This window comes from Vigna radiata, chromosome 11 (genome assembly GCF_000741045.1).
Source record: "Vigna radiata var. radiata cultivar VC1973A chromosome 11, Vradiata_ver6, whole genome shotgun sequence".
Classification (NCBI taxonomy): domain Eukaryota; kingdom Viridiplantae; phylum Streptophyta; class Magnoliopsida; order Fabales; family Fabaceae; genus Vigna; species Vigna radiata.
In genome coordinates, this window is record NC_028361.1 from 8,596,702 (window position 1) to 8,610,850 (window position 14,149).

The following is a 14,149-nucleotide window of genomic DNA, read 5'->3' on the forward strand; positions in this document are numbered from 1 at the left end:
TTTCACAGCAACTTCACTTAACTTGAGGTTTCCATCATGGGTGGTCTCTCCCACCATGATGGGGGAGCCAAAACATAAGGTTCAACTAACTCATCACTCAGGAAACAAAAAAACACAGGTTCAATCAAGGATTTCCATACAGAACACGGAGTGGTCCTCCATGTTGAAACTGATGGCGCCTTCAGTTGAACAGGATGTCCAAATTCCTGTTATTGCTCGTGTAAACGATTACAAGGTCCTGTAATCGATTACAGAACTCATTTTCACAGCAAACACATTGGAAATTCACTGCACTTCATTGGATTTTGTCAAAAACTCAGTTTTGACCACATTACATTATTTCTGATTCAATCATCTCTTTCAACATACATTACCACTACACAACCATTNATTCATTTGTTTCCACATACATTAATTTCAAGCCTTTAAATAAAACAAACATTTGATTTCCAATAACATAAAATAAATCAATGTTATACATATTGAACCAAATACTAGGTTTAAATACACAATACTTTTGTTCCAGCTTAACACAATAGTTAATCCTTTGTCTTTCTAACTCATACATTTCCTGTGTAAGGTGTCCTAAGTGCTTTGCTCTTAACTCTTCTTCTTGAACCAATCCTAACATAAGTCCTCATCTGTGATTGCTTGTCAGCCATTCCACCTGGTGCATCTGGCGACAATGGACCTTCTTCATTGTTACTCATTCCACCCCCTTCCTCGGCCGACAAACGAACAGGTGAAACGAATGACTCACACTCAACTGTCCATAACAAAATAACAATCCAAATCAAATAACAAACAAACACCATAGACAACCCAGAAGAAACCATAAAAAAACCCAAAACCCAAACCTAATACCAAATACCCAAACATAAATCCAAATACCCAAACCGACAATAAAGGGACTTACCTTGGTCCAGCGATGGTCCAATCCGGAACTTGCCATTTCAGAGCATTGGACAACAATGGACACGACGACACTGTCAGCGGCTGATGGAGAAGACGACTCTGTGAGCGCTAATGGAGACGACGATGACAAACCCAAATGTGAAAGAGAACCAATCTTTCACAATGAAACTGAAAATGCCCAGGGGTAGAAAAGGAATACAATTTCTCTGAAAAATACAACCCACTTATATGCGGGTCAGATTTCAACCCGGCTCATTTAGACCCGGTTCATGCGGGTTGAATCCGTGGTGAGCCGGGTTGACCCACCAACCCACCTACCTAATTTTATTTTTTTAATTTATTATTTTATTTATGAAACCCTAAAAAATAAAATGCTTTCTTCACTCACTGTGTATACCAAAAAAATAATCGTTGCTCTCACAAATCACTCTCATTGTTCTCATTTGACGGTGCTCTCACCCTCACTTCACTAAAATTCTTCAAGGAACAGGTAAAACACCCTTCCTTTTTCTTCTCTTTTCTCCACATTTTTGTTTTCTCACTTCTCTTTTTTTTTTAGAAACCCTATAATGACAAAAATAGGGGTTTGCGAATTTGTTTTTTGTTCTGGGGGATTTGAAGACATGGAATGATTTTTTTTTTATGACATGCTTGTATTAGATTTTGTTCATTTTATTTAAACAATTTCAGTATACATTATTTGAACAAGCTCTTTTTGATATCTTTGAATTTGGGAAATTATGTTACAGATTAAACTATTAATTTTTTGTTTATGTTATTGAGTATTGGTTCTCTTTTTTTTTTACTAATATTTTTTTTATTGATTGTCGAAATTGTTCTGATATTAGAAAAATCTTTATTAGTGAATTTGGAGACAACAAGAACAAGGGTCAAGGGTTACAGCAATTGATGAAAAAGATTATTCAAGAGAGCAGAATATTGTGGATTTATCTATTCAAGATTCTAATATCGTAAATGGATAAGGAACAAAAAATGATGAATATAAGAAACTTATTTCTATGTTTTTTGTGTTTGTTTTTAGATGACATTTGGATTATATTGTACTTTTTATTATTATTTTGAATTGTCTTTAACATAATTTTTTGGGAGTGAAATTTGTTTAAATTTAAATTACAGAAAGTTTGTATTTTTTTTTATTTAAAAAAATATAATTAAATAGACTAGTGAGCCAACCCGTTTACCCACCAACTCGTGGTGGGTCGGGCCGAGTTCAAGTTTTTCTGGCTCGTTAATAAATGAGCCGGATTGGGTTGACTCACTAAGTAACCAACCCGTGATGGGCCGGGCCGGGTCGAGTCGGATTACCCGTTTTGACAGTTCTACTTTTTATAAATATTTACATTTATAGGAGTTTGTTAAACTATTCTATTTTCTCAATTGGTACGTTTTACCAAAATTTATCTAATTTTAGTAGACAAAAAAAATTTCATTCATAAAAAAGTAAATATTTTAAACACAGAATATTTTAATAATTTTTATTTTTAATTTAAAATATAAAAAATAAAAAATATTGACCTAATTGTAATTTATCTTTTTCACTTATCCAATTTGTTTCTCATTCATCTCTATCATTTCTTTCACCCACATACAACAACCCGCTATGTTGTCCCTTCTGATTATTATTAATTCTTTCTTCTTCTCTTTTTTAAATGATGCTTAAATACGTCAAAGTAAATAATTTTTGTTCAAGAAGAAATTACAATGTTAACAGTGTGGTATGTCATGAATAAGATGATTGACCTCGTATCGAAAGTAGTCATATTTTTCTGAATTAAGGTAACCTACAACAACTTATAATCTCAGCATCACTTTGATGTATCAATGTGATACTTCAGGATTTGTAAGTGGGGGGATGCGTTTTACCTTGTAAATGTCCAAATAACACAATTCTCCAATAAAAAATCAATATCAACATTATCAATCATTTTGTTATTAAAGTGACAAAGTAAACAAACAAAACAAGACAACAAATTACCGTTTAAAAATAAAAATTATTAAAATACATCTATGTTTAAATTATGTCTTTTTTTATGAATAGAGGTTTTTTTGTTTACTAAAACTTGGTACACTTTACTAAAATGTACAAACTAACAAACCATATATATATATATATATATATATATATATATATATATATATATATATATATATATATATATATATATATATATGATTACATAAACAATATAAACTTTTATAAGCTTTTTTCACTTTTAATTAGATACTTTTATTTTTACTAAATTAAATATTTTTATTATTTGATAAAATATATAATTATAATCTTTTGTAAGAGTCTGAAAAATAATAAGGCTATTGGGCCTTATGATGAGGCAGCCAGCCCATAAGCTAAGGACCCATGTCCTTAGGAAGGGGTCTTCTAAAAATCAAAATGAGATTCTCCCATTTTTTGCACTTTCCTTTCTCTCTCTAGACAGAGCTCTTTTCTTCCTAAGAAGGTGCTCTGTCTTTTCTCTAAAATATTCCAACGCTGAACCGATTAAATTTTGAACTAAAGGTGTTCAAGCGTTCCTTACACCAAGGACTTCATCTTGAACTGAAAAGTTTTCCTGTTCGTTCTGGTAAGCGTTTTTCCCCTCTCTTTTACTGTCCTATGACCTAGGGCTTGCAATATTGCTAGCTGCATGTTCTAGAGAGCCATCATCTTAGTATTTTTGCCAATTTCAAGCTCTAAGAGTTGTTGTTGTCACCATTTTGGTGACTTGTAGGGTTAGGTTGAGTATTGTGCTGCGGAGGGTATTGTTAGAGATATTTCTAGGAGCTATACTATGTGAGCTATCAGGTAAGGGGAGCTACTGTATATCATAATTTAATTTTATAATATGCTAGTATGTTAATTTCTGGTATGCGTAGGTTATATGCTTATATATTAGTTGTTGCTTGAACTGTTGCATGGGTATAATCTGTTCTTGTTGAAATTGATATGGAAATTGTTGACTGTGATTAAGTGTGATGGGAAAGGACTTGGATAAGGATTTCAAATTTACATCGTAATGGCAGAAAGCATGTAAATGGGTACTGTTTTAGGTTGTGTCAGTGGGAAGTGAATAGTTGAAATTGGGGAATTGGGGTCAGGGGTTCTGGTATTATGATGGGATAGCCCAGACAGGTTATTTTAGACTTGTTAAGCTAATAACAATGAGCTAAAACTCACTAGGATAGGTATATTGGGAATTGACTCTTTAAGTTAGGGGAATGAGTAAATTAGAGATAAACATCATCCTAGATCACTTCAAAATCATCCTAGGAATGTATAAAACCAGTTAGACAAGTTTAAATAGGTACATATCACGAATTAGTGGTTTTAGAAGTTAGGTTAGAGGGTTAGAAATGGGTTGGAGGGGCGTGAACTGCGAAATTATGTAGAATCGCGTGCTGCAGAGTCTGCAGATTCACAGAGTGCACCAAGAGGGTGCGCTGAGCGAAATTTTCTAGGCCCCCCTCGCTGCTTGATTCGCACAGCGCACCATTGAGTGTTTTTGATGTTTTGGGAGTTCCGGACATTTGTTTTGGACGTTCTTTAGTTTGTTCTGGGGGTTTTTGACCCTTCCAGAGCCATTGGTGAGGGTCTCCAAGCATTTTAAATTACGTAGGTGTGGGTAAAAATATGCTATAAAGAAATTTGTATTAATAAATGATGTTTCTGTGAAAAATATGTAACGTCTGAGTATGTATGAGTTGTTTTTATAACATGGTTGATGCTATATGATGTGTATATGACTTAGTATAGCATTGGATGTACTTATACAATTATAACATGGTACATTATTTATTCAAGAGGAATATCATGTGATTTAAAGTGGTTAGATTAAATATGGGAGTAAGATCTCTAGGTAAGATCATTTAGTGTTTAGAATGAACGTAAGAGGCTTCCATATGAGGGGTTATCCCAACACTCTAATGGTCTTTCATTCTCGCTTAGAGAGGATTGACGCATGTGGTGAGAGTAGTGGGAGGTCCTAGGGTAGGCGCTATCACTGGAGGCCTATCGCGCGATAATGGACTAACCTTGTGTGTGGTCGGGTGGAACCCCTCGGCAATGACTTTGCAAAGCAGTAGAGACCACCACAAGTGCACAACCCGCCCCAGATCGACATTCATTCTAAGTCCGAACGAGTCTAGTGTGTCATAACATGATAGGATGTTTTACTTGATTGTTTGCTTGAGTATGATCTTTATTTCCATTATATATATGAACACTTATATGTTTTTAAAACCTAGCTTACCCTTACTTTTGTGTGTGTTATATGTGCTTGCCTTTCTCTTTGTGATGATCATCCAACTTTGGATGTGAGCAGAAACTGATGATGTACCCTTGGAGCAAGCATTGGAGAACAAAGAAGACACAACTCTTAGTTCTTAGGACTTCTGCTGGTTCCTGTTTAGATAACTACTTTATTTTGAAAGACTACTAGCTTTTCTTTTGATATGTTCTGTATTTTGGAAACACTCTTTAGGTATCCTTAGATCATTAGTTGTCATGTATTTTGGAGGACTCTCAAGCTTGTATTTAAGCTTTTAAATTATTAACCTTATTTTGGATGACTGAATGCATCAATACTATTATCTCATACTCTTAACTGTTTTCATATATTATAATAACTTAATCTTATTATATTATATGCCTATACGATGTTTGGGATGTCACATCTTTTGTCTAAAAAATAATGGAATGCCTCTTAATTTACAAATACTTGTATATTTTCTTAAATTTTATTTTTATGAATTATTATATTTTTAATATAAAATATAATTTTTGACGTGTGGAAGTACATGTATTTATGCAGTTGTATATAACTATGAGAGTAACTTTATTTAAAAAAAAGGAGGTAATTATTTTTATGAAATTTATGTTATAAAGATCTCTGAGTTTATTTTTTTAAGTCGCGAAAGAGAAAGAATTTTAGAATAGTATTTCTTTTGAGTGTCATAAGGAAAATGATTGAAAGTAAAAGTGAAGAATATATATTATGTGTTAAAACTTTTATAAAATCTTTTGTCCCAGTTAATGCATTTTCACCTGTTATTGCACCAGTATTTTTTTTTAAGATTTTTAATCTTAGCATATTGGTTTTTAATTTTAATTTTATTTTGTTTAAAAGATTCATCATTTAAATACTACTGATATAATTTATTTTGTTACTTTAATCAGGGATATCAAATTCAGATATATTATAAATTATATAAAATAAGGGAGATAATTAATTTTTCATTATTTTTTTTACAAAAATAATAGATAAGTATTTATGTATCGACTTTTTAGTAAATGCATGTGCTAAATAGTATTTTATTTTGGAATGTAATTGATTTTATTAGAAAGAAAAATCGTTTTAATCCATTTAACCTTGTCAACGGAAAATCATTTATTTAATTGGTAGAATTGTAAAATATAGAGTTCTGAAGAAAAATATTTTAAATTATAGTAATAAATTATAACATGGTCTTATTTGGTTTTTTATGTTTCATTTCTATAATTAAAAAAGAAGCAAAGAAACATTTTTTAACTAGGTTTTTGTCGAAAAGTCAAGCGCGTGTCCGTGTGCGGTGCTGTGAAAGTCTAAAAAGAACGCTTTTTTGCCCCAAGATTCTCTCTCTCCTTTCTCCTACGACATGATGATTCAGTTTTCACTTTCATTCTCATAACTCATTCATTCAATTATTATCACAATTTCTCTGTTTTCTTCTGTTCTCTTCTCATAACTATTCCAAAGTGGGCACCTTTCTTTTCTTTTCTTTTCTTTTTTTACTTCCTCTCTCTATCTAGAAAGACCCAGCCAACCAGGTAGTCACAGGTAATTATCAATCCTCTTATTTCCACCCTTTCATGAATAAATTGAAAACCCAATACAAGACTATCTTTTTCTGATGATTTTCTGTTTGGACTGCAACAAAGTAGCTGTTTTTATTGTAAATAAAGGGTGAAGAATGGATGCTATAAGGAAGCAAGCAAGCAAGTTAAGGGAGCAAGTTGCAAGGCAACAGCAGGTCATTATCATTCCTACTAATCTTTTTGGATGAAACTGGATTTTTTTTTTTTTGTGACTCTTTAATTTATGAGTGCTTCTGTAGCGTGGGATCATTATATCAATTTTTTTTTTTTATTTCACCTTGAATTTTTAATAGTGGGATTTTGTAGGAAAATGATAATTTTTACTTTTGGTTTGATTTGAAGTGATGGGAGTGGGAACCTTGAACAAGAAGTATTTATTCTGCGTGTTTGTTTCTATTGGTTGTATTTGGGTTTGGTTTTTCTGGTCAATCTAGTGGTTTTATTTATTTGACTTTGGTCTTCTACCATGATGTTGTTGTTTTGCAGGCCATACTTAGACAGCTGGGTCAAATTAGCAATGAACCGCTCATGACTGATGAATCTGAAATTGAACGTCACCAGCAGCTTCAGAAGTTATACACTTCCACAAAGACAGCTAAGGTGCTTTTGTATTTTCACTCCATGTATCTTCTTTAACTGGTTCAGGAAACTTTTTTGTCATGTTTTTAACCTATGTCTTTCAACAGCATTTTCAGCGGCACATTGTTCGAGCTATTGAAGGGTTCATCTCTGTTAGCTCCAAGCAGATGGAGATAGGTAACTTTTGCTTTTGGCCTTTTGCACCTCTGTTATTTTGGTTTATGCCCCAGTTAATATTTTGTTCTCTGTGATTCAGTGAGGAAGTTGGCTAGGGACTGCTGTAGGTATGGGACCGAGAATCTTGGTAGTGGTTATCCCCTTGCAAGGGCTTCTCTTCAATTTGGTAACTCGTATGATATGATGGAAAATGAGAGGGAGACTTTGCTCGGGATCTTAGGTGATCAGGTAATCTTTTCGGGAATTTCTTTTGTACTCCCAAGTATAACTTGAAGAGGTTATTTTGTGAAATGTAGCCTTTCAGTGAACCATATGATATATATTAATTTTTTAGTGTAATATTATATCTAACTGATTTACTGGTGGTTGCATTTCTGCATAAATACTTTTTGCCAAGATTAATACATTGTACATGAAGTCTGGAATTCAACTTCAACTTCTCCATATTTGTATTAGGATATCAGTTTTTTCTTTGTTTGATAAAAACAAACATTAAGACCAGCAATCATGTTCCATCCCCAATTTTCTTGCTTCTAACTCTGCTTCAGGTTCTGTATAGATCTCTGAACCACTGCGGGCACAGATAACAGGAGCTCCTTTGGAGGATGCACGCCATCTCACTCACCGTTATGATAAACTTCATCAAGAAGTAGAAGCACAGGTAATAATTTACTGCTACAATGGCATGCATATGGTGGTATGCTATGCATGATATTTATCATAGATATCTTCTCATCAGGCTGCTGAAGTTTTGAGGCGTCGATCAAAGTTGAGGAATTCTTCTGTTTCTGCAGAGAGTTCTGTGAGGCTTCAAAATGCAGAAACAAGGTTGAAAGAACTTAAATCTGCCTTGGCAGCACTTGGTAAAGAAGCTACTGCTGCGATGTTGTCAGTTGAAGAACAACAGCAACAGATGACTCTCCAGAGCCTTCGTACAATGGTATTTCTAAATTCCTTGTGGCAGTACTCTCTTGGCAATGTGACTACTGATTGGACTTTAATGTGCCTGACTGGTGGTTGACAACAAAATTTAGTATTATAGTATTATTATTATATATAATAACATAACTATAGAGTCAATCTAATAATTCATTCTAATATCAACAACTACTATATATCTGTTGGATTCTAACATCAATATTTATTATTCATACAAGAGATGATGTTACATTTACAAAAGTTGTTGCCATTGACCAGAGGGTGAGCCTTAGTGCAACCCTTGTGACCTAGAGGTCATGGGTTTAAATCCTAGGACTATGTCTACTTTGTGGTTATGGGGGTAAGACTTGCCCACCACAGATCCCACTAGGTGGGAGTCTTGTACTCTTTTTTACTGTGCCATTGACCAAGTTGCTTCCTATATGAAAACTAGGAAAAGAAAAGAAAGCATCTTTACACTATACTTATGGTTTGGTTGGTTATGAACTAATTAGATTTCTTAACATGATGATGATTAAAACCATAACGACAACCTAAATTCATTATAGTAACTGATGTTTGCTTAACTGAATATGTTTGTTATGTTATTTTCTGGTTAAATTTTGTCGTATGGTTCTTGAGCCTTGATGAAATCTTCCTCCCCTAAACCTGTTCTTTCTTTTTTTATCTGTTCACCCTTATGGCAGGTGGATGCAGAGAGAGCCTATCATCAACATGTCCTTATTATTCTAGAGAAAGTATATACTGAGGTCAGTCAGCATGTAGCCTTACCCTTCCTTCAAATCAGAAAAATAAATAAATACCAGTTCCTGTGCCCATTCTGTATTCTGGAATATATTCCAAGTTCCAACCATTATTTAGGGTTGCCGATCAAATTAATAATCTGGATCCTTTATTGGATGTTATGTGGAATTAGATAACTGAAGAGAGACAACCAAAAGAGGCTACATCAATTCCACTGCCAACAGATGGACATAATCAACCTGCAGATGAGAATACTGCTTCAAATGGCATTGATTATAAACACAACAGTCAAACAGGCAGTTACTTTTTTGCGAAGGTAAGTCATGTGTGAACATATGAATAACAATGTCTCTACATATTCTTATAATGCACAGCTATATTCTTGCAATTCACTGTAGCTCAAGATGAAACCTGCATTTATTTTTGCTTTAAATGGTACCAATTTCTTATGCAGATCTTCATATTACTATTACTGGCTAATACTGATTTTTCCTGTATCAGCATATTTGAATTTATGGATATTTGTTACATTATATATATTTTAAGCCATAAAGTATTTGGCTTCTAACTCCAGATACATCTTTTCATTATCAAATTGTCATATTCTTTTTGATGAAGGTACTGCTGAAAACAAGATGTGTAAAATAATGAATGTTATGAGATCATTACATTCATGTTCATACACAAACATTGACGATTCTTTGTGCAAAGTGTTTGGTTAGAACTTTTCTGCTAATAATAGTGTTCTTATCTTTCCCAATTATAGCATAATTGTCTCACCTGAGGTCTAGGACAAAGAAAACTTGTACAAAATAAAAGTTTGTCTCGTCATATGATATAATCCAAAATTGTTAGAACTCAGTGCCGTGCAATCTTCCATTTATGTTAATCTTCTAGACTGATTTATGTTCCTCATTATCTGTCTTGTAGGTGGTACATCCATTTGATGCTCAAGCTGAGGGGGAGTTAAGCCTATCAGTCGATGATTTTGTTGTTGTTCGTCAGGTATTTCTTTAAGAACTGTTCAGCTATTTGTGATCTATCTTCACTCGTACTCTACATAAACAGACTCTGTAAGGTTACTTTTAAGCTTGTATAAAGAGCTAAAGATGGACCTTTTTGCCATTGGTTGGACTTGTGATTCATAAAAGCATTTGGCTTTTGATGCAGAAGCAGAGGGGCAAAGTAGAGATATCATTCAAATTAAATCAAAATTCACTTGTATAAAATATTTATCCCAAGATAAAATTACCAAAAGTGAATAATCTTTTCAAGTTATTTTATTTATTTGATTTTCATACATTCAACTGCTCTAATACCTTATATCTGTTACTTAAACATAAGAAATAGATTACTGTAATATTGAAGCTTTTCACCACTGTATGTTGGTAACATGCAAATACTGGCAAGTTGGCAACACCTTTACTCCTTAATAGATTATTGTGCTGAAGTGTACAATATGCATCATTTTCATACTTTAGAGATCTCATATTGTGTATAACTAATTTAGTCTAAAAGCTTGGGCAGTTCTTACTTTACTAGTTGGTTTTATGGAGTCAGAATCCAATTTCGATTAAGACTTTTGTTTCCACACTTGATTCAGTATTTATTGAAGATATTGCGATTTTACCTTTTCAGACATTAAGTTACAGTCTATGTTGCCAGTACCAGGCTAATTGATTTGAGCTGCCTTTATCTTGTCCTTTCGGATGTTACATTTGCAGGTTGGTCCAAATGGATGGTCAGAAGGAGAATGCGAAGGCAATGCTGGATGGTTTCCCACTGCTTATGTACAGAGACAGGACTTGATACCTGCCAGCAAGGTACCAGAATAACGTCACTCAATACCAACATTGGTCTTTTGACTAGGTGAGGTGAAAATTGTATATTATACTCACGGAATAGGTGCATTTGAAAAGCCATAGCATATGCTTGCTATTATTTTTGGGTGGTTCTGTCATCTGTGCAGCGTGTTGTATATGTGATGTGAGCATAATTGCAATAGGAAATAGCTGTTTGAATATGTAGATTGATATATTATATGCATTTTCTTAGACCCTTGTGTCATTCTAAGGAACTTAGTTTTGGAGATGAAAAGCTTAGTGCGGTGGCTAAATATTACTTTTATGCTGTCCATATTCTATAGGATTGTTTGTAATTCTTAAGACATGACAACAACCACTGTATTGAGAAATCTTCCGATTTATCTATATGGAAAAAGTAGTTTATTTTTTGGTTGCATGATGTCTTTTTAGTCTGGCAGAAATAAATTATGGCCTATGTTACTGGGACCCAGAAATTTAAATGGTGTTAATGGATTATCTGAAAACTAAATGAAGGTTTAGACAAGACTAGAATCATAGATTCAAATAAACTGGATTTCAACGTGTTAGCTTACAAGTTACAGGATAAGTTCCTGAAAGGTTTATCTTTGCCCTGAAATGCATAGCAGTTTCTCTATCTATACGTTCTCACATGTATGCAATACCTGCATACTCGAGCACTCAAATAAAGTTACATGCGCTTGAAGGATCTGAGACAGCTAATAAATTTGGATTCATTTGCAGCTTGTGGTTTAGTATCACATACTGTATCTGTACCATTTATAAAATCAATTTCTTATGCTATAACATAAGTTCTAAATATAATTACTGTGGTTGAAATTAATTTAAACACACATTCCAACCAAAAGCCTTCGACTGATGTACTTCTAACCAAACATGTCTCTTTGGACAGAAAAAGAGAGAGCAGAAAGTCTGATAAATTCATAAATGGTTTTCTTTTTCATCGTGTTAACTTTCAAGATGACAAAGTTAAACTATCAAGAATGTTTAGATAATTTCCTTGTAAACAGCACCTCCGAAATATGCCGTCTGACATGGCTTGCCATCGCATGCACAAAGATGAGAGATCGTGTATGAAATAAATAAGATGAAGTTAAAAATGTCATGAAAGGACCACATAATATTGTACTTTTATTTCTATTAGTTGCAATTATTTTAAATGTTTATTGCAAAGGACAATATTAAAAATAAATTGTACATAATCGAAGTCCCCCCACCCACAAACTAAATTGAAAATCACTATAATATATAGACATACATATAATAGGATTCAGTTATTATAGTACGAGAAAGTAGTTAAGAGTTAATAAAGGACAATATTAAGCATACAGTCATCCAAAATATGGCTGAAATTTAAAATTTGATACAAGTTTAATAATTCTCCAAAATACATGACCAACTAAAGATATAAGGATGTCTAAAGAGTGTTTCCAAAAATATAGAACATATCAAAACAAAAGCTAGAAAATGTCCTAAGAACTGGAAGTTGTGTCTTCTTCGTTCTCTAATGCTCACTCCAAGGGTACATCATCAGCTACTGCTCACATCCAAAGGATTGGAGGATCATCGCAAGGGGGAAAGGCAAGCACATACAACAAACAAATGCAAGGGTAAGCTAGGTATAATAAAAATAAAACATGTTATCAATCAAGTATTTCAAGCATGTAATGACAATAATACAACACAAACTGTAAATGAATGCATTTGATTGATACCAATGACAGACCACGTGATTTAACCGTCCGGACTAGTATGAAATGTCGAGTTCTAGGGGTTTGTGCACTTGTTGTGGCCTTACTGCTTTGCAAAGCCATTGTCGAGGGGTTTCACCTGACCACACACAAGTGTAAGTCCAACCAAACTCATCTTGGCCCATAAATGGAGACACCCAAGACTAGGACCTCCTGCTATTCTTACCACATGACTCATCACTCTCTAATTGAGCATGGATGGTCATTAGAATGTCAGGATAAACCCCATCCTGAACTCCGGCCATTCATACGGTCAATCACCATGTAACCTCCCTTGAGGATCATGGAATTACGTCCAATAACCATACTTTTCACTTTAAACTTAACTCATGCCAAGATAAATCAATACCGTAATATTATAGCATTGAATCCATTCCATATACATTAACAGACAATAATAGTCCAAGAAAATCACTAAACAACCCAATACCCTTAAACTCATACTTAGATAAAGAAAAAGACTCTTAAACCATCACCAACAGTTCCGGAAGGGTCAAAAACCCCCAGAACAACCTAAAGAACGTCCAGAAATGATACCCGGAACCCCTAGAACCACTCAAAATTGTCTTGGATGTTTTCCTAACAACAATAATCGATTATCACATATGATAATCGATTATTTACGTATGATAATCGATTATTTACGTATGATAATCGATTATTACATGTGATAATCGATTATTTACGAGAACTTTGAAGAAAATATGATGTTCTGACTAGAATAATCGATTATCAAGNGAGATAATCGATTATTCTTATCAGTTTTCGACAGCAACCTTATTTTTTCTGGTTTTGGTGCATCTGAGACACTTTAATGAGTTTCTAACACTCCTAAATTGATCTATACGATGAATTGAACTTGTCTAAATGTTTATAACCCTACCTAACTTCAATTCCTAGTAGTTATGCATCAAATTAGGATCTAAAGCTTCAATTCCAATCACTTAGAGGTTAAATTTCAAACTTGCCATATGGAAACTAATTCTAACCATTTTGGTGTTTCTAATAAGTCACAAATAACTTAACTAAGTGACTCTAAGATCCTAAACCTGACTCTAGCCTATAACTCTCAAAATCACTACTCAGGTTCCCTAATTTGACTCTGCCATTAGAATGAACTTAACTATCTGCCTAAGATTCTGCATAATGTGAACTCAGTTTCTATCGTACAATTCCCACACCTTACACATGTCCATATCAGTCCTTAATTCATATCATTCAAAGTCACATAGTTCACAGCAACTTAAAGCACACATTCAAGTATACATTTTCATCAGTTCCATTACAACAGTTACCACAGAAACTCTACATGCATCAACTTAATGTTTTTA

General features: G+C 33.6%; 1 protein-coding gene across 2 annotated transcripts; it reads left to right on the forward strand.

Annotated features, from left to right (window-relative positions):
- The first annotated feature begins 6,499 nt into the window (after positions 1-6,499).
- On the forward strand, positions 6,500-11,462 carry LOC106776901 (SH3 domain-containing protein 1). Of its 2 annotated transcripts, none has more exons than XM_014664375.2 (11): positions 6,500-6,746; positions 6,848-6,939; positions 7,271-7,384; positions 7,471-7,540; positions 7,620-7,768; positions 8,100-8,201; positions 8,280-8,480; positions 9,166-9,228; positions 9,396-9,539; positions 10,154-10,228; positions 10,948-11,462. In XM_014664375.2, exons 2-11 carry the CDS (start codon positions 6,880-6,882, stop codon positions 11,056-11,058), a joined length of 1,089 nt encoding a protein of 362 aa, XP_014519861.1. In that variant the 5' UTR covers positions 6,500-6,746; positions 6,848-6,879; the 3' UTR covers positions 11,059-11,462. The 2 variants fall into 2 exon arrangements, with proteins under 2 accessions (XP_014519861.1, XP_014519860.1); XM_014664374.2 differs by having other exon boundaries at positions 6,501-6,746; positions 6,851-6,939.
- The last annotated feature ends 2,687 nt before the right edge of the window (positions 11,463-14,149 follow it).

What these genes read in the sequence shown, in the direction of transcription:
- LOC106776901 (XM_014664375.2), top strand. Translation starts at nt 6,880, where the DNA reads ATGGATGCTATAAGGAAGCAAGCAAGCAAGTTAAGGGAGCAAGTTGCA. An exon ending in TCGGGATCTTAGGTGATCAG is followed by an intron (nt 7,769 to 8,099) that starts GTAATCTTTTCG and finishes GGTTCTGTATAG; the next exon opens with ATCTCTGAACCACTGCGGGC. An exon ending in TCCAGAGCCTTCGTACAATG is followed by an intron (nt 8,481 to 9,165) that starts GTATTTCTAAAT and finishes CCCTTATGGCAG; the next exon opens with GTGGATGCAGAGAGAGCCTA.